General features: G+C 36.4%; 3 protein-coding genes and 1 long non-coding RNA gene across 5 annotated transcripts; 3 read left to right on the plus strand and 1 right to left on the minus strand.

Moving 5' to 3' along the window:
• Positions 1–4,288: 4,288 nt before the first annotated feature.
• On the plus strand, positions 4,289–9,339 carry LOC127248611 (probable cytosolic oligopeptidase A). Its single transcript, XM_051271048.1, has 16 exons — positions 4,289–4,715; positions 4,801–4,968; positions 5,074–5,197; positions 5,303–5,379; positions 5,717–5,860; positions 5,983–6,213; positions 6,276–6,366; positions 6,456–6,577; positions 7,122–7,229; positions 7,326–7,571; positions 7,775–7,920; positions 8,115–8,232; positions 8,417–8,608; positions 8,732–8,797; positions 8,882–8,953; positions 9,042–9,339. The coding sequence occupies exons 1-16, from the start codon at positions 4,350–4,352 to the stop codon at positions 9,117–9,119; spliced, it is 2,349 nt and encodes a 782-aa protein (XP_051127005.1). The 5' UTR covers positions 4,289–4,349; the 3' UTR covers positions 9,120–9,339.
• Positions 9,340–9,978: 639 nt separating this feature from the next.
• LOC127248931 (uncharacterized protein At4g37920) lies at positions 9,979–13,425 on the plus strand. The gene is made up of 7 exons (XM_051271517.1): positions 9,979–10,211; positions 10,293–10,558; positions 10,727–10,892; positions 11,840–12,084; positions 12,257–12,444; positions 12,526–12,731; positions 12,894–13,425. The coding sequence occupies exons 1-6, from the start codon at positions 10,064–10,066 to the stop codon at positions 12,728–12,730; spliced, it is 1,218 nt and encodes a 405-aa protein (XP_051127474.1). The 5' UTR covers positions 9,979–10,063; the 3' UTR covers position 12,731; positions 12,894–13,425.
• Positions 13,426–13,558: 133 nt separating this feature from the next.
• On the plus strand, positions 13,559–18,022 carry LOC127248930 (glycine-rich domain-containing protein 1-like). Of its 2 annotated transcripts, none has more exons than XM_051271515.1 (9): positions 13,559–13,677; positions 14,041–14,213; positions 14,641–14,758; positions 14,834–15,085; positions 15,214–15,663; positions 16,027–16,565; positions 16,663–16,858; positions 16,941–17,108; positions 17,204–18,022. In XM_051271515.1, the coding sequence occupies exons 2-9, from the start codon at positions 14,056–14,058 to the stop codon at positions 17,837–17,839; spliced, it is 2,517 nt and encodes an 838-aa protein (XP_051127472.1). In that variant the 5' UTR covers positions 13,559–13,677; positions 14,041–14,055; the 3' UTR covers positions 17,840–18,022. The 2 variants fall into 2 exon arrangements, with proteins under 2 accessions (XP_051127472.1, XP_051127473.1); XM_051271516.1 differs by having other exon boundaries at positions 13,569–13,677; positions 14,022–14,213.
• On the minus strand, positions 17,536–20,128 carry LOC127248932 (uncharacterized). Its single transcript, XR_007838201.1, has 3 exons — positions 19,980–20,128; positions 19,644–19,731; positions 17,536–19,368 (listed from the first exon to the last, which is right to left on the minus strand). It is a non-coding gene; the product is annotated as an uncharacterized LOC127248932 (long non-coding RNA).
• Positions 20,129–22,033: the final 1,905 nt, after the last annotated feature.

Below are 22,033 nucleotides of genomic sequence, written 5' to 3' on the forward strand. Positions count from 1 at the left end.
AATAGATAATTTAAAAAGATAAGATATCTTCTAGATTTTTAATTTTTCTTTTCTTCTCATTATGCTTTTACTTCTTGATATATATATTTTAAAGAAATTTATATTTATTAAAAAAAAAAAAAAGTTCAAATTACTCCTTCAGTCTCTAATAAAATATTAAATAGTTATAATTAATAAGAAATTAAAAAATATATTAATAAAAGTAACTATAATATAATACAAATAATTATAAATTAAAATAATTAAATAATTAGTTTAAATTTTAAAAATTTATATATTATAAATATTTTTTTAAAATATATATAAAATAGACTGAAATAATTTTATTTTTTATTTTTTACTTTTTTAAAAAAAGACATTTTATATATTCAAAACTTAGGGGGTATATCAAAAAGCAAAACACGTCGACACCCTTACAACCTGTCCAAAAACGATATAAATAATTTAGCAATAATTTTGAGTAGCCTTGGAATCAGTTTCTTGGGAAATTTAATTCATAAAAACTAGACCAGGTCACCCTAGCTTGCAAGAAATTATTGCGACTAGTAACAACACCCACCCTGCGACTACTGTATATTCCTTCTTTGAACCAATTTGTACCAAAAACAAGAATCCAATCCAGACAATCAGATTCATTTAATTTATCTAACGAATCGCAGAAAAAGTATTTCAATCTTGCTTTCCTGATAGATCTACGCAGAGGAAAATCTCATATGATTAAAAGATTACGCATATCAGAATGAATGAACAGATGATTTGCAGCAACTTGGAAGTGGTTTAATACCAGCATTTCACACTATAGAAGGGGAGAGAAAAGTACTGTAAAACTGCAAAGGAATTTACAGAAATCCAAGCATGGAATGAAAGGAAGATGAAATGCAGATAAGTCCTATTGTTCCTGCAAATATACTGCAAAATTTATGCGGAAATCTTAGGATCAAGATGCAGAGTATTAAATAAAATTAGTGAAGGAATTTGGAGAAGGAGATCCATCCATGGCAAAGCATTTTTTAAGTTGTGTGTGTGTGTGTGAGAGAGAGAGAGAGAGAGAGGAAGAGGAATATAATCCAGAAGGAAATCACATATATACTCGAATTCTTCAAATATCCGACGGATCTGAAAAGCGATCCGGAGTTTCATACCAAAAAAAAAAAAAGCTGTAAAAGATTATTCAATTATGTACAGAGCGCTGTCGCCACCGACAATCCTGAAACGCCTGTTGAGACCGCGCATATTCATCGTCTCTGTGGCAACCGTCGTCGAAGTTCTGAGAGTAACTCACCGCATCGTACTGGAAAGTGAGCGGTTTCGGCGCCGTTCCGTAGATGCACTTCCCTTCGTTCACAATCCTCCGGAGGAGTTTCCGCAGTCTCCTGTTCCTGTTGCGACTCTTATCGTTTCCGCCGGCGATGTGGATGCGCGCGTACTCCTCGTGCACCGGTACGCACGACGGAGACATGCATCCCGATAGGTACGACGGCCGCCGGCAAGCAGTATCTCCGCCCATTCTGTTCCAATTTCTCGACTGGATTCGCGGCGGTTGTTAGCGGAAGAGGCGCACTTTATAGATTGCAGCGGTCAGTGAAACGTTGAAAAGGGCAAAGCCAAAAGGCATCCAATGTGTGGAGAGCGTGAGATAAATGCTTTATATTATCATCATTATTAATTACTATTAATTTATTATTTTTATTATTGGGTTATTTATGTGGGCCTGCATTTTATTTTCGCCAGCGCGGATAAGTACGATATAAATCAAAGTAAGTATATAATATTTATAAGATATCTATTTTTTAAATAGAAATAATACTGTGCAGATTACATAATCTACTTTAATAACAACACTGATTATTATTATTATTATAATAATTGAGATTTACTATAGCAAGTAAGATTTTTTTTTAGGCAAAACAATAAAATTTAAAATTGTTTAAAGGCGTTTCCTTTTTTGAAAAGAAAAAATTCTTTTTCCAAAAACAAGTATCCAAATATTATGAAGCTACAGCAGCGGTTCATTTTATCTGAACAGATCCTTCAAGCGACACTAATTCAAGAAAGAATCTTTATATATTTATTTATTTTTGTCCATTTCCACATTTTTAGTGAAAGAAAGCAAGAAGAAGAGGATAGGATGCCACCAAAAAAGGGTGAGAATAAATTACTACTGGTGTAGAAATGTGAATAAATCAATTTTATGCTAATATATATATATGTATGTATGTATGTATTTGTAGTGTAAGTAATAGATTCACATTCATCTCTTTTCTTCACATATTACAGAATGTATTTTGCAATGGATTCTGTACGAATCGACGTGAATTGAGTGTGTTAGTTTGGTGAATTTGTTGGTACTGTGTGAGAACATGTCACTGTTGTAATACACAAATTAGCTTCGAGTGGGGGAGGGGGTTAGCAATGGCAGAGACACCTCTCGTACTGTACTATTTAGCAGCAATGGACACGGCAGAGTTCCTGGTGGTTTAAGGCTGCCATAGCCAAATGCTAACTTCTGCTGTACAAGAAAGAGGACAGGTAATTAATTACCTGGATGGATTGAATTATTTCTTACCTCGGCCGAGCATCTGTTTATCTGGCTATGGCGATGAATTTGATTGGAGTTTACTGTGGTTTGTATTGGTCTGTGTTTTGTATGATTGGTTGTCTCCTTCTCTCCAATCAATGGAATCTTATAAACCCTAGCTGTAATGCAATTTGGGAGTGGATAAACAGAAGAATTTATGCAATCATTCCAGTGTAGTGTAGGTCGACAAATTTGAGCCAGAAGTTATTGTCGGGGTTTTCCCCACCATTCAAAACCTCGCCCACAAGGCCCATGATGTTTCCCTTTCAATGAGTTTGTCGCTGCGCATGGATTCTGCTTTGCTCAGTGATGAATTGAATAAGAGAAATGGAAGACACAATTGGCATTGGCGATGGCCATGAGAAAGGTAATGCCCACCAAGTGTTCGACGTATTGCTTGAACTGAAGAATGAGTTTGTTTGTTGGTTCTTTTTGGTTTTCGAATTAGCAGTGGGCAAAACAGGTGACATTATTGAGCTCGGAAAGGCTCAGCAATGGAAGGTATCGCTGTTTCTTTGTGCTCTTCACTACTGGTTTTCTTGAACATGAAACCCATGAATATCATTTTCTTTGAAGTTAATGTTGCAATATCTTTGTTGGATGTGTTCTGTTCCCGTTGAAAATGCATGATGATCAAGTGATTGGACTGCATCAAGTTAAGAGAATAGTTGCCTTTTAATTCACAAGTTTTGCTTTCCATTATTATTATTATTATTATTATTAATACTAATACGCGGCAATCCACAGTCGCTACACTTACAATGTGGATCGAATCTAATACTTTACAAATCAAGTCTGACAAGACAAATCACACTAAGCAAATAAGTGAGGATTTGAATCCATAACCACAAGGTCACAAGTCCAAACTCCACGTCATCGTACCTCCTTATGGAATGCTTTCTACTGTTACTTTGATCCTTGTACATTAGGGGAGGAAAGTGTTTTTTTTTTACTCCCTTCTTTGTTGTTAAATTTAATTTGATTGGAAACAATATCCAAAGCCAAATTTAGCGGAGCTGAGGGGGTTTCCTCTCGGGCAGACCCATTTTCTTTTTCTTTTGGACGGGCAAAAAATCTATAAACAAAAATTGTGTTAATATTGTAAATACAAAATTTTGTACAAATTATATTTAATTTAATTTATGTTGATCCTATTTTTCATTTAATTTTTTTTATTCTTTTTATGTGTGATTCAATTTTTCATTTGAAATTGGATGCTTCTTTGATCTTTAAGATATTTGATCTTCTGTTTGATTTTGTCGAACTTTGGAGAGCTTTGACATCGTAGACAAATTTGATTCTCGAATTTGAATTTGAATTTGAAAATTAAGAGGAATTTGGGACCTGGATTTGGTAATGAGCCGATTCACGTGATTGACCCCACCATTGTGTTGCCGAGGTGTGGGAGGAGCTTGTTTCGCGAAGAACAAACAACAAGATTAGGGAAATGTATTTATTACCTATCTCCAAACCCTTGTAGGCATAATATGCTGATCGTTACAAGAAGCAATTATTAAATAGTTGTGTCTTTTCAATAATGTTATAATGTAATCTAATTAGAAACAATTGAATTAGGGAAATTGAATTGGAAACAATTGGCAGCAGACAGTTTATAACCATGTGATGCTTCTCAATTCATTACCAACAATACAAGATGAAGAGCCGGGGATGGATGATCCGATCCGAATATTTCCGACCCACCCGATTCGGTTTCTGTACCCAAATTCTAGTTATTCGGATTCTTATCCCTTTGCTGTTCTTATTTGTAGCCATGGCGGCCCGGGTTCCTCTCGCTCGCGCTGTTCAATACCAGCCCGTCTGTTTGATCAAACCCTCGATTCGCAAGCCCCATTTTCTGACCTACTCCTCGTCTCTCAAATCCCGCCCTTGTCCTCTCTGGTCTTCGTCCTTCTCGCTCTGCCTCCTCCACGCTCGCGTCTACTCACGCCACCGCGCTCCTCTCAAGTCAGTCGTCCGTAGACGACCGATCTCGGCCGTCCGATCGTTGTCTTTCAAGGCTGCGGAGATGGCGGACGTTGGGACCAATCCTCTACTGAAGGACTTCTACTTCCCGCCTTTTGATGCGATCGAGGCTGAGCATGTTCGCCCCGGCATCAGGGCGCTGCTCAAGCAATTAGTACGTTTTTGTTATCTGTATTTTTTTTTTTTTTTTTTGTCGATTGGAACTTTGGAGTCGGGTTAATGGATTGGTGGAATTGTAGGAGAGTGATCTGGAGCAATTGGAGAGAACTGTCGAGCCAACGTGGCCCAAACTTGTGGAGCCGCTGGAGAAGATATTGGACAGGCTGGGGATTGTTTGGGGTGCTGTTTCTCATCTCAAATCCGTCAAAGATACTGCTGATCTCCGTTCTGCCATTGAAGAAGTTCAGGTGCGTAGTTAATAACTAGGGCTTTGGTAATTTCATGTTCTGCTAACTCGTTTTCTGCTGTCTCTCTTTGCTTCACTTGATTCTTCTATTCTTTATTTTTGATAGCCAGAAAAAGTGGCATTTGAGCTTAAATTAGGTCAGTGCAAGGCAATGTATAATGCATTCAAAGCTATAAGAGAGTCGCCAGATTGGAATGCCCTGAGTGATGCTCGTAAACGGATCGTTGAAGGTAGACACTGATTTTAGATGTTTTGACAAAAACTAATGGAAGTTTTTATCTATACTGATTCGTATACATACGATGGAGGTTTATTTTAGTGTTCTATATCTGCAGCTCAAATAAAGGAGGCTGTTTTGAATGGTATTGCTCTTGAGGATGACAAAAGAGAGGAATTTAACAAGATTGAGCAGGTTTATCTTTGGCCAAATTTAGATTATCAATCCATATCAAGTTGCTCAGTCTCGTATGCTATTGACTGCTGTCGTCAATGGATAAACTGAAAAATAATGTGCAACAAGTAATATGCTTTTCTTGAATCATGGTCAAACATCCTGATATACGAAAGATAATCAAGCGGTTTGATGAAGCTTGTGAATTTCAGTCTCTGCCAACTGCCATCCCTTTTTAAATTTTGAAAGCTTCTTGATTATGCTGCGTAATTTTGTACTCATTAGTCATTATATAGAGATTCTTTAATGGTGACAACTTTGTGTCTAACTGGTTTTCTCCTTTCGAATTCACATTTAGGAATTGGCAAAACTATCTCAAAAGTTTGAGGAGAATGTTTTGGACGCGACAAAGAAATTTGAAAAACTAATAACAGACAAGAAAGAAATCGAAGGTTTACCGTCTTCAGCTCTTGGGTTGGCTGCTCAAACAGCAGTGTCCAAGGTACTTCCATTAGATGTTTAACTTTTGTGCTTATTTTAGATTTTCTGTGCTGCGGATGTTGGTCGTCATGCCTCTTTACTATCTGTACTAATTTTACTTTTCTTTTCTACTTTTAACAACAGGGACATGAAAATGCAACTGCAGAGAATGGACCTTGGGTAATCACATTGGATGCCCCAAGTTTTATGGCGGTAATGCAGCATGCTAAAAACAGGACACTGCGGGAGGAAGTCTATCGTGCCTATGTAACCCGTGCTTCTAGTGGGGATCTTGACAATACACCCATTATTGACCAAATTTTGAAGCTTAGGATGGAGAAGGCTAAGCTTCTTGGATATCAGAATTATGCGGAGGTATGGCTTGTAATATTCACGTGTATCTTTCTGGACAAACCTAAGTCTGTGGCTGTTATCAGGTAAGCATGGCTACTAAGATGGCAACTGTGGAGAAGGCAGAAGAGCTCCTTGAAAAACTTCGCAGTGCTTCCTGGGATCCTGCAGTTCAAGGTATCCTGGTTTCAGAAACTGGTTTTGTAGTTTCTATGATTCTGTATAAAAAATTGCTGTAAATTCACAGTTTCTGATGAACCATTCAGATATGCAAGATCTCAAACTTTTTGCAAAGAATCAAGGTGCTCCAGAAGCTGATTCCTTGATGCATTGGGACATCAGCTTTTGGAGTGAAAGATTACGCGAATCAAAGTATGAAATAAATGAGGTCAGGCTCTGTCGATCGCACTTCCCCATCCTTTGAAAATTACAGATTTTTGGTTGGTGATATTTGTTAGTTGTGCTTCATGTTTATGTCGTCCTTATCTTCTTAAAACTATGTGTGCGATGGTTGGATATCATTAACAGATTTTAAGTGATTTTGAAAGAACTATTCAGTGCATCTTGTTCTAGCCAAATACAGCTGTGCATTGTTATGTTCGACACAATTGTAAAGATAGCTTATTAAGTGTTTTGGTCATTAAAATATATGAATTAGTTCCTATGATTTAATGATTATCCTTCATGCAAGATTATATTGGAAAAAGTCATTGAGCATCCAATTTAACGAGAATTGATTTTGGGTGCTAGCTCTTCTGTATACTTCTCAGAGATAACTAAAATAGAGATGCAAACTTAACTGAACTTTTCAGTACTGATTAGACCTTTTTGTTGGAACAAATCCATGGTTATGGTTGTGATGTAATGCTTTCTTGCCTGTTTAACTTCTCTCTTTGGATAAATAATCCCTATGATTTGTTCGAATTCAACAGGAAGAGTTGAGACCTTATTTTTCATTGCCAAAAGTTATGAACGGACTTTTCAGCCTTGCACATAAATTATTTGGGGTCACTGTTGAACAAGCTGATGGCTTAGCTCCAGTATGTAATTCTCTCTCTCTAAAAATATACACACATATATCATCTAAGTAAGACATGCAGTGGTTTGTAACTAACAGAGATTTTGGTATCTTTTAGGTCTGGAACAGTGATGTCCGGTTTTACCGTGTCAACGATTCTTCTGGTAACCCAATTGCATATTTCTATTTTGATCCATACTCTCGTCCATCTGAAAAACGAGGAGGAGCATGGATGGATGAAGTAGTTGGTCGAAGTCGTGTCATGTCACAAGATGGTTCCTCTCCCCGGTTGCCTGTGGCCCACATGGTGTGCAACCAAATGCCACCAGTTGGCGAAAAGCCAAGCCTTATGACATTTCGTGAGGCAAGCCATGATTTCTATAATAACTTAACTTTGGCTCTTATAATTTATTAGCCTATTAGATTAGATATTGAGATTGTAGTTCTAGCAACTGATGACAGATTTATGAACCGACTGCTTGGAAAGCAACATCTCTTGAAAAGTGTGAATAAATACCAATTTCTCTATACATGTATATGTATGTTTGATGGTCATGGTCCCTGCAGGTTGAGACTGTCTTCCATGAATTTGGCCATGCTCTTCAGCACATGCTAACAAAGCAGGATGAGGGTTTGGTTGCCGGGATAAGGAACGTAGAATGGGATGCTGTGGAGTTGCCTTCCCAGTTCATGGAAAATTGGTGCTACCATAGGTAGGCTTGACTTTTTTTAATCCATTAACAATGTAATTAACCAGAGAATAACTATCTGTACAGCTCAAGAATTCTTTCAATACAAGCATCGGAGTTGGCTTTTTAAGTTATTATAATCATTATTTGATTCACCAATCTGTATCATGCTCGTTTCTTATGATGAGGTGTGATTTCCATGGTTGCCTTTTTTCCAGAGATACCTTGATGAGTATTGGTAAGCATTACGAAACTGGAGAGCCTATTCCTGATGATATATACAAAAAGCTTCTTGCTGCTAGGACTTTCCGCGCTGGCACTCTAAGTCTCCGACAGGTTAGTTCTCTTGTCAGCCATAACCCTTGATCCCCGCCAAATTTGTCTCATGTTGATGCTGCTGCTTTAGCTCTCCTCCATGGATGTATGAGTTTTTGAATTTAATCTCATCATCCTTTTACCCATACAAGGACATCGAAGATTGATTCACATCACCATCCTTTACCATGTATGAATAATGCAGCTTAAATTTGCAACTCTTGATCTGGAGCTACACACAAAGTACATCCCTGGTGGTTCCGAATCAATCTATGATGTTGACAGAAGGGTTTCTGAAAGGACACAGATTATTGCTCCCCTTCCCGAGGATAGATTCCTCTGTGGTTTCAGTCATATTTTTGCTGGTGGATATGCAGCTGGATACTACAGCTACAAGGTATAATTTTATGTTTTGGATATCTTATCGTAAAACTATGACTAGTATGTTCTAGACTTACGGCTGTAAATTCATTTTCAATCTGAATTTCGCATGGTGTTTATATATCGACTTTCTGTTCAGTGGGCTGAGGTTTTATCAGCCGATGCCTTTTCGGCATTTGAGGATGCTGGATTGACAGATGACAAGGTATTTCTATTTTCTCCACACCTGTATCTATTTTATAAATCCTCACTGCTAAAAGTTCTCTTACATATTCCACTTAAAAAACAGGCCGTAAAGGAAACTGGTAATAGATTCCGAGAAACAGTTCTTGCACTTGGAGGTGGAAAGACTCCCCTCGAGGTTGGGAATGGCGCGATACATTCATTACATTTACCATTAACATTAGCTGTTCTTAGCATTGCCTGATTTTGTGCTGGAAACTGTTCAGGTGTTTGTTGAATTCCGCGGGCGTGAACCCTCGCCCGAGGCCTTGCTGAGGCACAATGGATTGCTCCAAGCTGCCTGAGATCATCGAGCCAATCGATAACTTGTTGAAAGAAGTGCAAAAATTTGCTACTGGAAATTACCTCACTTGAGTTGATTGCCTGATGTTCTTCACATGGAGATGATCGAGGTTTAATTGTTCATTTTAACTTATCTGTTCTAACCCCAGTTTCAAACCACATCACATTTTGCTGTTTGCTTTTTACTTAAAAAAAAATTATGAAATGAACTATTTATAGCTACTTTGATCTTCACCGGTCTTAATGCATTTGTTCTTTAGCAGATTATGTTACTTTGCAATTAGGGGTGGATACGATTTGGGTATTTGCAAATATGCAGGTATTTAATATTCGAATAACATCGAACAAATAATTGAAATCGCAAATCGTATCCAAACCTAAAATTTCGATTAACCCTGAAAATATTTGTAATATTTGTAAGTAATTCGAACTTAATCGAATTTAATAAATAATTTAAATTTTAATTAAATAAAAATATTTGTAAATATTTTAAATATTCAAATTGAAATCGAATCGAATATATTTATTAATATAAATTTTAAATATAATAATATAAATATATTCGGTTTATTATCAAATTCATTTTTTTGGCCAACAATTTTTATACTATACCTTCTAAGGAAACGCGCAGTGGCTAAAAAAAAACAAATCAATTTTAAAAATAAAATAAAAACAAAGACGTCGAGAAAACCTTTTGCTTCTCCCGACGCTGCGACACGGACGCAAATGGGTTCGGGACGAGGCCGGTTTTGCAGAAGATAGCTCCGGTTTTAAACTAGAAGTTGAACCGGACAGCCACGTAGTTAGTTAACCGTTCGGGTTGCCGGCCGGTCCGGTTCGGAAAGCACTATATATTATCTTTATTTTATGGGTCAAATTATCCTTTTCCGAGCCGCCATAGCATTCGAGTTGCAGAGCTCGCTCTCAAGAGGAAGACGAACACAGTATGGCCTCAAAGCTCTCGCTCTTCAGCTCTACACTGACTATATTCCGAACGGATTTGCTCCATGATTCATTCAAGCTTTCTCCCCAAGTTTTTATGCCCTCTCAGAACCACCACTACACCTTCCTACCCTGTAGATTAAGGAGGAGGAGTGAGCGTCCGCTGTTTTGTTTCCCTAAGCTCTTGTATTCGCCTTTACTTTGAGAATTATTTATCCTTATTATTTCAACAGGGTTTTTGGCTACTAGCGTGGTTGCAGAACAAGCGGATGTTGAAGTTGCGAATGGTTACACATTGACGCAATTCTGTGATAAGATAATCGATGTTTTCCTGAACGAGAAGCCAAAGTCTAAGGATTGGAAGAGATACTTGATTTTCAGAGAGGAGTGGAGCAAATATCGGGATAGATTCTACAATCGCTGTAGAACTCGTGCTGTTGCGGAAAATGATTCTCAGATTAAGCAAAAATTGATTGACCTGTCGAGAAAAGTTCAGAAGGTTTGGTTTATCCTGACCTCGTTTAACACCTACGATCAATCATTCTCAAATTTGATTCCTAATGTACCATTTGTGAATAATGCGGTGTTTTTTGCTTAATTTTTGTTGTCATTGGTTTATATAATCTGTATTACCATGTAAATATATTGATCTATACTGCTGTTTCAGATTGATGATGAAATGGAAAAGCATGCTGAACTCTTTAAGGAGGTGCAAGATAATCCCTTAGATATAAATGCTATTGTGACAAAGCGACGCAGGGAGTTCACCGGGGAATTTTTTCGGTATCTTACATTGCTCTCAGAAACATATGACTGTTTGGAGGACAGAGATGGTAATATCTCGAACCGAATTTGACAGGCAAATTTCATTTGCAGCATGTAATGTTTTATAGCATTCAAGGGCATTGGTTGTCAGTTTCATATACTGCTATTGGAATAGCTATCGCTTTGATGAAATTTTAATTAGTTCCTTACCTTGCTTTTGTTTGAAATCTCATCAGAGTTCTGAATTTGCTGATAGTGTGCATAGCGGCAATTAGAAGTTTTTCTGGAAGTCTGCATTGTGTTTGCGATCTAGTATGATTTTATTGTCATTGCATTTGCTTCTCATACATGGTGTAAAAATGGTGGTACTCATGTCGTTATGCAAAATTTATTCCGTCCCTGAATGTACCTCTAGTTATAAAAATCGCGGATTATGCTCTAGGGTCAGGGAGCATGCACAGGAAAGAAATGTATGTATCTGTATATACCATGCCTCTCTTTGTGCTCAAGCATAATTGTGTGAATCCTTCAAAAATTATATAGTTACGCGACAGATTTGTATGTATACATTTGTTTCCCTATATATTACATTGGAAAAGAATCATGCTTAGTTATCTCTTCGGCTATTGAAAGTTTAAAATTGCTGTATGATTGAATTTATCATTTCCGGCTGAACATGGGTTTTATAGAGTACATTTCAGATCTGTATTTGTCAATGTAAATTAGCTGCAAAATATAATGTGTTCCTCTTCATAGAAGATTGTTTGCTTATGTTTGTACATGATAAAAGTTGTCTTATTTCATTAATAGATACTGTGTCTCATAAGTAAGCATGTCTGTGGGGTAACTGACTCTGTAAATCGTGCTTCTTTGTCATCTGTTTGTGTGTGTGAATAAACATTTATAGGTGAAACATGTGTAACATCTTGTGTACCTTTATAATCATGGTCTTCTGGTACATGAAATTGTGTTTTTCCATTACTAAAAGCATGCACACACTCTATCCATTGAGCAGGGGTTTCGCGGCTGGGGGCCAGGTGTTTATCTGCAGTGAGTGCTTTCGACAACACTCTGGAGATTGTCGGCACATTAGACGCCGCCCAAAAAAAGTTTGATGAGATCTTAAATTCTCCTTCAGTGGATGTGGCATGTGACAAAATTAAAAGCCTAGCAAAGGCAAAAGAACTCGACTCTTCTCTCATCCTGCTGATAAATAGTGCTTATGCATCAGCCAAGGAATCAGCTACCATGAAAGATGAGGTATCACAGATCTTTTTGTATCTCGAAAATATGTAGATATATATATATATATGCCTATACGCCCGGTGACATATTTAATCAATAATCAAAACCATGGTTAAGACTGAATTTCTTTCTCACTACATGTATCTTTTACCAAATTGATTGAGTCGATTGGAGCAAATTTTTGCAGGTAAAAGATATTATGTACCGACTTTACAAGACAACGCAAAGTAGTCTGAGGAGCATTGCCCCAAAAGAAATCAAGCTACTAAAGTATTTGCTAAACATCACCGATCCTGAAGAGAGATTCTCAGCTTTAGCCTCTGCCTTCTCCCCTGGCGACGAGCACGATATCAAAGAACAAAACGCTATCTACACGTAACAATTATATTTCCAAATTCTCAATTCACTTAAATGACTTCAAATGCATTTTCCCCATCCTTGCTTTGATTGTATCAGAACACCAAAGGAGCTGCACAAGTGGATCAAGATCATGCTCGACGCCCATCATCTCAACACCGAAGAGAGTGAGATTCGGGAAGCCAAGAAAATGACCCAACCTGTTGTCATCCAGAGACTCTTCATCCTAAAAGAAACCATCGAAGAGGAGTACTTGGAGCAAGATGCCAGATCAAAGAAAATTGTTGAAACAGACGAATCTTAAGGTACTTCACACTCAAAACGATTTTACTTTCCATTTGGCGCAATCCATAGTGTAATTATTCCATGGACCACACGATTTCCCCGATGCTTTACCTTTTCTGTTATTCGCAGCATGGGATTTGTGACTTTGACTGTTTTTCCATTCTTGATGCATAATTTCGCAGATTTTTACGTCACGAAACATGTGAGGCTGCATAGGCCGCGTGAGCAAAACAGAAAGTCGCTTATTTTTCGCGCCTCCGGTAGCACGAGAACAGTTGCTAGCACGTATGAAACGGTGTCTTTAAGTGCAATGTAGCTCAGAATCGGCCAAATCTGCTCAACTGAATCCTCTTGGAGCTTTGCCATTATTCAGTTAGAGCTACTACTGTCCCAAATATTATGCCTTTGTGTTGTGTGTATGGATGGATAACAATGACGAATAGTAGGTGATCTAATATGAAAAATAGGTAAAAAAAAATTAATATTTAATCTAATGTTTTAATCGAAAAAAATAATAATAATGCATAAGTGTGACAAATCAATATTAACTAATTTGCTTTGAAAGTAGTCATTCTCTTGTTGTGTGCTGTACCATTTGGAAAATGAACTGCTAAATTAGGTAGATGTTATAACATATTACCCGAAGTAAACACCAGAAAGGAAAATTAATTTTGTTTTTTTTTTAAAAAAAATAGTGCTATACTAATACTGCAATGATTGTTTCTTTAAAATAATTATATTCCATATTTATTTGTTTTATTTAGTTTGATTATAAATATTCAATGAGAAGTTTTATAGCAGTGATGCGTGTGTGGATTTTTCTTGCAAGGGTATTTTTGTCATTTAAGCCATTCCCACGGAAGCGTCGACTGCCTATAAATAATGGTGTCCTGCCCGTAACGTCCATTGCTCAGTAGTTTCCGAGAACTCCAATTGACGTCAACGGCCATAGCTTGCAACTGAGAGGTAAAAGTTCCTTCGTTTTCCCAGTGATTTTCCGCTGAATTTTACGAGTAATTGTTTGTTTCTCTGTTTGATAATCCTTGGTCGTACGATCGTCGTTGCTATTTTGATACGTACGTACTCTGTAGCTGTATTCGCTGTTAGTACACGATTTTTGATTCGTTTGCTTTTGATCTGGAATAATTTTTGTTTGTGTGGCTTGGAGTAAGTCTTGCTCTACTTTTAATCAACTAAATTTGGTTTGAGTAGGAAAAATGATTTAATGAAACATGTACGGATGACCATTGTGTCTCTGTATGCCTTTGTTGGAGCATTTACGTGATTAAGAAGTGTTTTTTGCTGAGAAGTGATTGTGTCGTGTGAAAGTCCAAGGATTGAAGAATGGAGAAGGAGCTGGAATTGGAATGGAGAGAAGCTCAGAGCATTGAGATAAATGTTGACCTTGTCGCTGCAGCCAAAAGCCAGCTCAAGTTTCTTACGGTTGTTGATAGGAACCGTTGGCTCTACGAAGGTCCAGGTCTAGATAAGGCCATTTACAGGCAAGAACTCTGTTTCGGTTTTGTTTTATGTAGAGTTTTATTCATCCCCCTTGTTGTTTCTGAATAAATTCATGAGTTTGTAATGCAGTGTGTTGTTGTTGTTGATTTTAAGTTCTAGGATGAATTGTGCATCATTAACCAGCAGAATAAAAACCATGATATATATATATATTCTATTGGAAATTGGAATGATTTTTGTGAGGTTTGTATAAAACAGTTGATATTGTGGTTTCTTTTAGCAATTACGGTGTGTGATCACTATTTTCCATTTTTAAAACTTAGGCTCTTATTTATCAGATCGATTGTGTGTTTTGGTTATTATTTAATATTCATTATTGAATATCATGAAATCAAGATTTTAGCATTCATTACTGAGGCCTTTCTTGTGCAATCTTGACTGGGATGATTGTTATCTATTCATCATCAGGTATAATGCATTTTGGCTTCCCTTGTTGGCAAAATTTTCCGAGTCGACACTATGTGAAGGTCCATTGGTTGTCCCTTTGGATTGTGAATGGATTTGGCATTGTCACCGGCTCAATCCGGTATGCTTCATTTTCTCGATGTACACCATCTCATGAAAGCTTGAACTGAAATGCCAATTTTTGTCTCATCACCAGGTTAGATATAAGAAAGACTGCGAGGAGTTGTATGGAAGAATTCTTGACAATAAGAATGTTGTCTCATCTTTGAAAGGAACTTCCCGACGGGCAACTGAAGAAGCTTGGAAATCTTTATATCCAGATGAGCCCTATGAATTGGATTTCACAAATGATCTTCATTATAACACTGGAAAAATTGTAAATGGGGAAAAATGGACAAGCTATGATCTGGTCTCAGCTGTTAAGAGGCAAAGTCCGTTCTTTTATCAGGTAAATAAGTGAAAATTATGATCCATTTTTGAGGATTAGAACATTCTTCAATTTTACATTAAATCTGTTGTACTTCATCAAGTTGTCCATTGTTAAATATACTCTGTTTTTTTCGTATTCTTTCGTAGGTTTCTAGACTGCATATGAATGATACTCGCTACATTGAAGGAGCAGTGGCAAGGTACAAAGGATTCCTGCACTTAATCAAGAGAAAGATCGAAAAATCCATAAAAAGCTTCTCGGTTCCAACTTACGACATTGATCTCATCTGGCACACACACCAGTTACATCCAGTTTCCTATTGCAATGACCTTTTAAACATAATGGGAAAGGTCTTAGAACATGATGACAATGATTCTGACCGAAGCAAGGGGCAGAAACTAGATGTCGGATTCTCTGAAACTACCAAGACATTTGAGGAGATGTATGGATCTCGATATTGGAGGGCTGGAGCAATGTACAGAGGTACTGCCCCTTCACCTGTTAGAACCACTCCTTACACTGGCATTGTTTCCGAGAAGGTTCCAGCTTCAAATGACATCCCAAACATAGCCCCCCCAGCAGCACAGGTTTTTGAGGTAATCCTTACTATTGCAAGTTCCTGCAATTTATTTCAGCTTTGTGTCATGTAAAATTGATGCCCTTGTCGTCTTAAGTGTGTTTTGGAAGGAACTTTCTAGAACCAACGATTTTGTTCACTGATATTTCATCTTCTAAGTCATTGAATTACAAGCTATGAAGCTGATTCTAATCGATCCAATGACCCTAGGCTTACTTGGACTTGTAGTTTTGTTCTTGAGATACTAATCTAGTTCCCTTATAACAAAATACTTTGGCATTTCCATATATCATCGTGGATTCTTTACATAGAATTGCGCTATCCATTTCATTCTTACGAGATGTGTTTGCAGTGGCAAAGTTCATATTCTTTTAACCTGCAGGTCATGTTGGAGATCGTTGGCGTAAGGAATGTTCCAGAGGGTCACAAGGGAAGCTTATTCGTGTCCTTCAGTAAAACACAGCCGGATTCGATCTTCGATGCAAAACGAAGCCTCACAATTTTATCAGAAGCTGGTGAGAAACAAGTGGCTTCCTTCCGGTGTCAGCCTACTGGGGATCTGCTCCTCGAACTCGTGTCCTTTGTTTCGAGCTTTCCACTCTCGAAGTCGTCGAAAACAATTGGAACAGCTTCTATTTCTCTGGAAGATTTCCTGTTCCCGGACTCTGATCTTATGGTGGAGAAATGGTTGGATTTGGAACCAAGTTCTACTAACATAATGGTAACCAAACCAATTGGATTACGAGTTGCCGTATCTGTTACAGTACCTTCCCCGGCACCGTATGCACTTCACATGACTCGGAGTCAGCCTTTTATGAAAAATTCTTGCATGTTTCCGCTTCCTGTCAAGGTTCAGTTCAGTAAAAGTTGGACGAGCATCATCGATGATGACGGGAATTCAGTCTTAAGCCTACAGATGAGGTACTTAAACATCTGCTTGTTTAGTATTTATAATTTATATGTTTTTCTCGTAAACATATATTCGATACTTTTCTAACGCGTGCAATGAAAACATTAGAGATTTGAAAAGGTTGAATGGCGGAAAAGAAAGTAGAAGAAGAGCAGTGGTTGGCGTGGCGGAGTCGAAGGAAACATATACCTTGGCCGAGTGGGGGGAGTCCGAATTGCTGCTGGTAAATTCACCATGGTCGATCAAGCTTCAAGACACGAACACTGATGACGGTCACCTCTTGGAGCTGACGGGTCCTCGTACTGTAAGAACTCCTCGTCTATTTCCTTACTCATTCCGACAGAATCATGAGATCTTTACGTATTCGACATTTCTTCTTCATGCAGGTGAGACTCTTTGGTGGCGGAAGGCTAGATTACGAGGTAAGGCGATGCGAGAAACATAAAGGCGAGAATAAGGCCGAGGCTCACCTGATTACGGCTGTAGAATTCTCCGGCAAAGAGCCGTATGGAAGGGCTGTGGCATTACTGGACTTAAAGAATGGCACTGTGAAGGTAAGAGTTTCTTTTCAGTCCAAAAAAAGTTGATAAAAATTGAAAAGGAAGACACCTGCAATTCTTTCTATCTTCACTGTTGTTGAATTTGTCAGGTTAAAGAAGAATGGTTCCTTATGCCTGCAATGATACTTGCATTCATACTGAGTGATATAGCGAAGAAGGCTGGTTATGATAGCCGGATTGTAGGTTTCCGGCGGAAGGCGCAGAACGGCGAGAAGAATGAGAAAGCTGCTGATCTACCGGAAGTGGAGGGCAACATGGTGAAATCCGGTGGTTGTGGAGGTGGCGGTGGCGGTGGATGTGGTGATATGGCGAAATCGGGTGGTTGTGGCGGGAGTGGAGGATGTGGCGGTGGATGTGGTGGCATGGCGAAATCGGGTGGTTGTGGCGGGAGTGGAGGATGTGGCGGTGGATGTGGTGACAAGGCGAAATCCGGTGGTTGTGGCGCGAGTGGAGGATGTGGCGGTGGATGTGGTGACATGGCGAAATCCGGTGGTTGTGGCGGGAGTGGAGGATGTGGCGGCGGATGTGGTGATATGGCGAAATCTGGTGGTTGTGGCGGGAGTGGAGGATGTGGCGGTGGATGTGGTGATATGGCGAAATCTGGTGGTTGTGGCGGGAGTGGAGGATGTGGCGGTGGATGTGGTGATATGGCGAAATCCGGTGGTTGTGGCGGGAGGTGCATGGACAAAGGTGACAGTGGCTGCGGTGGTGCAATCTCCGGCTAAGTGATGAAGGCAGTAAAAGAGATAGCTGCTGCCGAGTAGATGATTGTCTGCTCAGTCTCTCTAGCTCTCTCTCTCGGGATGTTTACCAGTATTTCTTTAACCAGTTCAAGTATGCATATGGAGATGTGTGTATTTATGTATTATTATTATTATTATTATTATTATTATGTATTAAAGCTGTAATTCAAAAATTGACACCAGGTAAATTTCTGATCGAATTTAAGACTTTGCAAATTAAGCTCGACAATTAAGCGAACGATATGTAACAGGTGATCTGAAGGTGTTGAGGGTTTAAACCCATATGCAAACTAGGTTCAACAACTAGTGTCGGAAGGTTTGAACTATGATCTCGCAATTATATATAAACTAGGCTCAACAACTAAATGAACCATATGCAAGATCATTTACAAACTAAGCTCAACAACTAAATGAACCATATGCAAGAGATATGTACAAACTAAGCTCAACAACTAAAAGAATACAGGTGATTTAAATTTGAACTCATGATCTCAGAGTCATAAATTCAACTCGACGCAGTTAGGCATTCCTTAAGGACCTATATTTACAAATATGTGTAATGTAGACTCATTCATCTTACCATCTTCACCCTATAAAATTTATTATAATAAAAATAATATAATGTATAATCGGCTAATTCGTCAATTAAAATTAAATATCAGCCACACAACTCTTTTGTCCAATAAAACTATTATTTTGAATTGTGATGTTTTGGTGCCATCAAAATGAAGCGACGTTTCGTTTTTTACTATCACTAAAGTCATGTTTTGTGGTTTATATCTTTTAATTTAGTTTATACTTTATATTAAATATCATTATTTTCTAATTTTTGTACTAGTATAAAACTATTTAATTTTGGGAAACTAAAAAAGAGTATATTTTTATTTTACAATCAATCGTTATACAGTAAAAACTCTTAACTAGACTATACTCCAAAAGAATACAGTTTAGCATTATTAAATAACAAAAATTCAAAGAGGTGGGGACAGAAATAAATCCAAACTCATGACACATCCTCGGTGGTGGGGGGCTGGACTTCAGACTAATGCTACTTTTTTTCCACACGAGAAATAGCAGTTGGAAAGCAAAAGCATGACCAATTCTAAAATATGTATTTGTCTCTCTCACACACACACACATACACAAACACATCACAATTTCTAAGACCTAAAATCAAATAGACTGGAGCGGATACAACATAGAAATTCATCTAAGTAGCAATTCAATAAGAAAAACATAGATAAAATTAATATCTATAGCGGAACAACTTGTTTGTACATCATTGAAGATCGAAGTTGGAAGATAGGGTGACAGCTATCAACAACACGGCATCATCATATATAAGCTTACGACGCAGAATCATATACTTCTACAAGTCTCTGCGTAAATAGCGTTTGATGTGTGTAGGCAGTGATAGCAGTGCGGTGTTTCCTGTTTATCAGCAGATGAAAATAATGGAGGGGTCGCAGCAACACTCATCGATTAGGAAACAGCAACACAGAGCAGCCAGACTGTCACTCGACAACACATCAACATTCAACACAGTCTTATTTACTTATTGATTCATTACTAAGAAATCATTTGAAATATATATATATATAATGAAAATAATTTGGAGAAATTAGTTTTAGTTTAGACTGTTTGGTAATCCTCGGTGTGCTTTGATAATTTCGTACAAGTAAACATACACTACCTTAGAGCGATTTGAATGAGATCTAAGCAACATATACAGATTTATGGAGCAGAGAGAGAGAGAGAGAGAGAGAGAGAGAGAGAGAGAGAGTACCATCCTTCAAGGAAACCAGTATTTTTCCGAGGCGGTGGTGCAGCATAATACTGTGGAGGCGCCATTACTGGAGGTCCTTGATATTGACCTTTCACACGAAAAAGCAAAGAGCAAACCTCTTAACTGATCTGTTTCAACTTAAAAACTTGAGTAAAGCACAAGCAGAGTTCATCTATTGCAAGCTTCCTTCGCACACAACATATGTAACAAAAACCTCCCATGCTGTTCCGATACGATTCGATTCGATTCGAAATTCGATAGGATTGGTTCCTATCGTCAAAAAGTATCAAAAACTACAACAACATAGAAGACGATTTCCTTGCGGAGAATGCATACCTTGAGCAGGATAGGGATAGGCGTAGGCATATTTTGGAGGTTCAGTCATTTTGGCGTTCAACTCAATCCGAATGAACAACAGAAGATGGTTCGAGAAGAGGAATGAAAACACCTAGCCAAGCTGCGGGTCGTTCATACTTATAATCGATGTTAATAGAGTCACCGCACGCGGAAACTTGCGTCACTCTCACACAATAATTTTATTTATTTAAATTCATTATATTTTCAAAATAAATATTTTGTTATTTAAAGTTTTACACTCTCAATAGTCAAGAGTGATTTTTTATTTAGTAAAAATAATTTTAAATTAAATATTAATTTTTTTTTTTTTTTTGCTGTTAAAAGATTTTACATTACTAATTTAATTTGATCCGTGTGTAAAAGTCGAAAGAAATTGTTGAACGAAAAGAATATTATTTATCAAAAATATGTTTCTTTAGTGAGATTTTTTTTATACATCAATAATATGTATTAATTTTTCTGCAAATATATTTTTGGTAAAATGTATTTATTTTATTAATATCCACATAATAAATTAAACAAAAAAAATCTAATGAAATAGATGCATCTGATTCAAGAGAGATATCTCACCGCTTAATTTACAAAGTTTGACCATTCCGAACTTAAGTTGTTAAGATGTAAATTCGATCAATTTCAATTTTAATTCTGATTTTGGTTCAAAATCATGTATTTAGCAGCTAATTTCAATTCTGATTTTGATTATAATTTAATATTTTATTACTTAAATTGTATTCCCTTGCGGGTCAGATTAGTTATTGAATTTAACATTAAAAATATTATTATATTGGTATTATTTTTTTTTTTTACAAATATTCTTCTGTTATTATTATTATTATTATAAGACATTCAATTTTTTTTAATTTGTATTACGTTTTGATATAATAATTAAAAAAATAATTCAAACCCGTAACAACTTTTTTTTTTTTTTTTTTTGTAAACAAAAAGTGTTAATACGACATTGGTAAATAATTACTCTCTTCACTTTACATATAATATCACAATTTTTCATTTTTGTTTCTTTCATATGCTATGATATTTTTTTTTCAAGAAAAAACAAATATTTTACTTTTTAATCATATTTAAAATTTTATAATTTATAAGTTTTTTAATTTTTTTTATTAGACTAATTAGTTATATTAATCTTAATATATAAATATTTGTATTATCTTTTAATTAATTTTACTAATACATTTTTAATTATTTATTAATCGCATCTCACCTAAATTCCCGGGACGGATAGAGTATAAATTAAAATTAAAATAACAAAATAATTTATTAAGATTAAAAAAATTATAAATTAAAAAATTTAAAATGTAATTAAAATTTATAATTATATTTTTTTTTAAAAAAAATTATATGGGACTACCCGAAAAAAGGAAAAAAGAGTTTGACAATTTTATGTGAGACTTTTTTTAAATAATAATAATACACTTCTAAATTATAATATGGAGAATAGTTTTAAAAATATATATAATGTTCCATCCTTAGTCTCTTTAGTAATTTGAAATGAAATATTAATTTAAATTTTTGTTTAAATAGTAAATTTATTCATCCAGTGTTTTTTTTTAAAGAAATCCAATATATATATATATATATATTTTTACAAAAATCAATATTCAATTTCAAAACTAATTATTTTTAAAGTAGAGTTGTCCTTCAACTTTCTAAGGTGAGAAAATCCCAAACATTTTTCTCAATTTGGGATATATTCTAATCTTATAATATTCGCTTTCAATTTATTTCATAGCTTTCGGTGGTATTAAAACCAAAAATGAAAAATCGATAGCTTGATCGGTTGATTTGAAATATAGAAATTGAAGTTTTACTATTATTGAATGATACATTACTTAATTGCAAGTTGATTATATATTCCATTTTGTAAAAGATTTAAATACATATAAATACATTTATATGGAGAGATAGAACTAAAAAAATAAAAATAAAATTGATATTGTAAGTAAAATTCACTTTAAAAAATAGTTTAAAAAAAAATAAAAATAAAATAATAACACTTTTTAATCATTTTCTGCCAT

This window comes from Andrographis paniculata, unplaced genomic scaffold (assembly GCF_009805555.1).
Source record: "Andrographis paniculata isolate CXL003 unplaced genomic scaffold, ASM980555v1 Contig34END, whole genome shotgun sequence".
Lineage (NCBI taxonomy): Eukaryota > Viridiplantae > Streptophyta > Magnoliopsida > Lamiales > Acanthaceae > Andrographis > Andrographis paniculata.

Excerpts from the sequence above, each read along its gene's own strand:
- LOC127248611 (XM_051271048.1), top strand. The coding sequence starts at position 4,350 with ATGGCGGCCCGGGTTCCTCTCGCTCGCGCTGTTCAATACCAGCCCGTC. Across the intron at positions 4,716-4,800 it reads GGGCGCTGCTCAAGCAATTA|GAGAGTGATCTGGAGCAATT; the intron begins GTACGTTTTTGT and ends GTGGAATTGTAG. Across the intron at positions 5,198-5,302 it reads TCGTAAACGGATCGTTGAAG|CTCAAATAAAGGAGGCTGTT; the intron begins GTAGACACTGAT and ends CTATATCTGCAG.
- LOC127248931 (XM_051271517.1), top strand. The coding sequence starts at position 10,064 with ATGGCCTCAAAGCTCTCGCTCTTCAGCTCTACACTGACTATATTCCGA. Across the intron at positions 10,559-10,726 it reads TGTCGAGAAAAGTTCAGAAG|ATTGATGATGAAATGGAAAA; the intron begins GTTTGGTTTATC and ends CTGCTGTTTCAG. Across the intron at positions 10,893-11,839 it reads CTGTTTGGAGGACAGAGATG|GGGTTTCGCGGCTGGGGGCC; the intron begins GTAATATCTCGA and ends TCCATTGAGCAG.
- LOC127248930 (XM_051271515.1), top strand. The coding sequence starts at position 14,056 with ATGGAGAAGGAGCTGGAATTGGAATGGAGAGAAGCTCAGAGCATTGAG. Across the intron at positions 14,759-14,833 it reads ATTGTCACCGGCTCAATCCG|GTTAGATATAAGAAAGACTG; the intron begins GTATGCTTCATT and ends TCTCATCACCAG. Across the intron at positions 15,086-15,213 it reads AAAGTCCGTTCTTTTATCAG|GTTTCTAGACTGCATATGAA; the intron begins GTAAATAAGTGA and ends ATTCTTTCGTAG.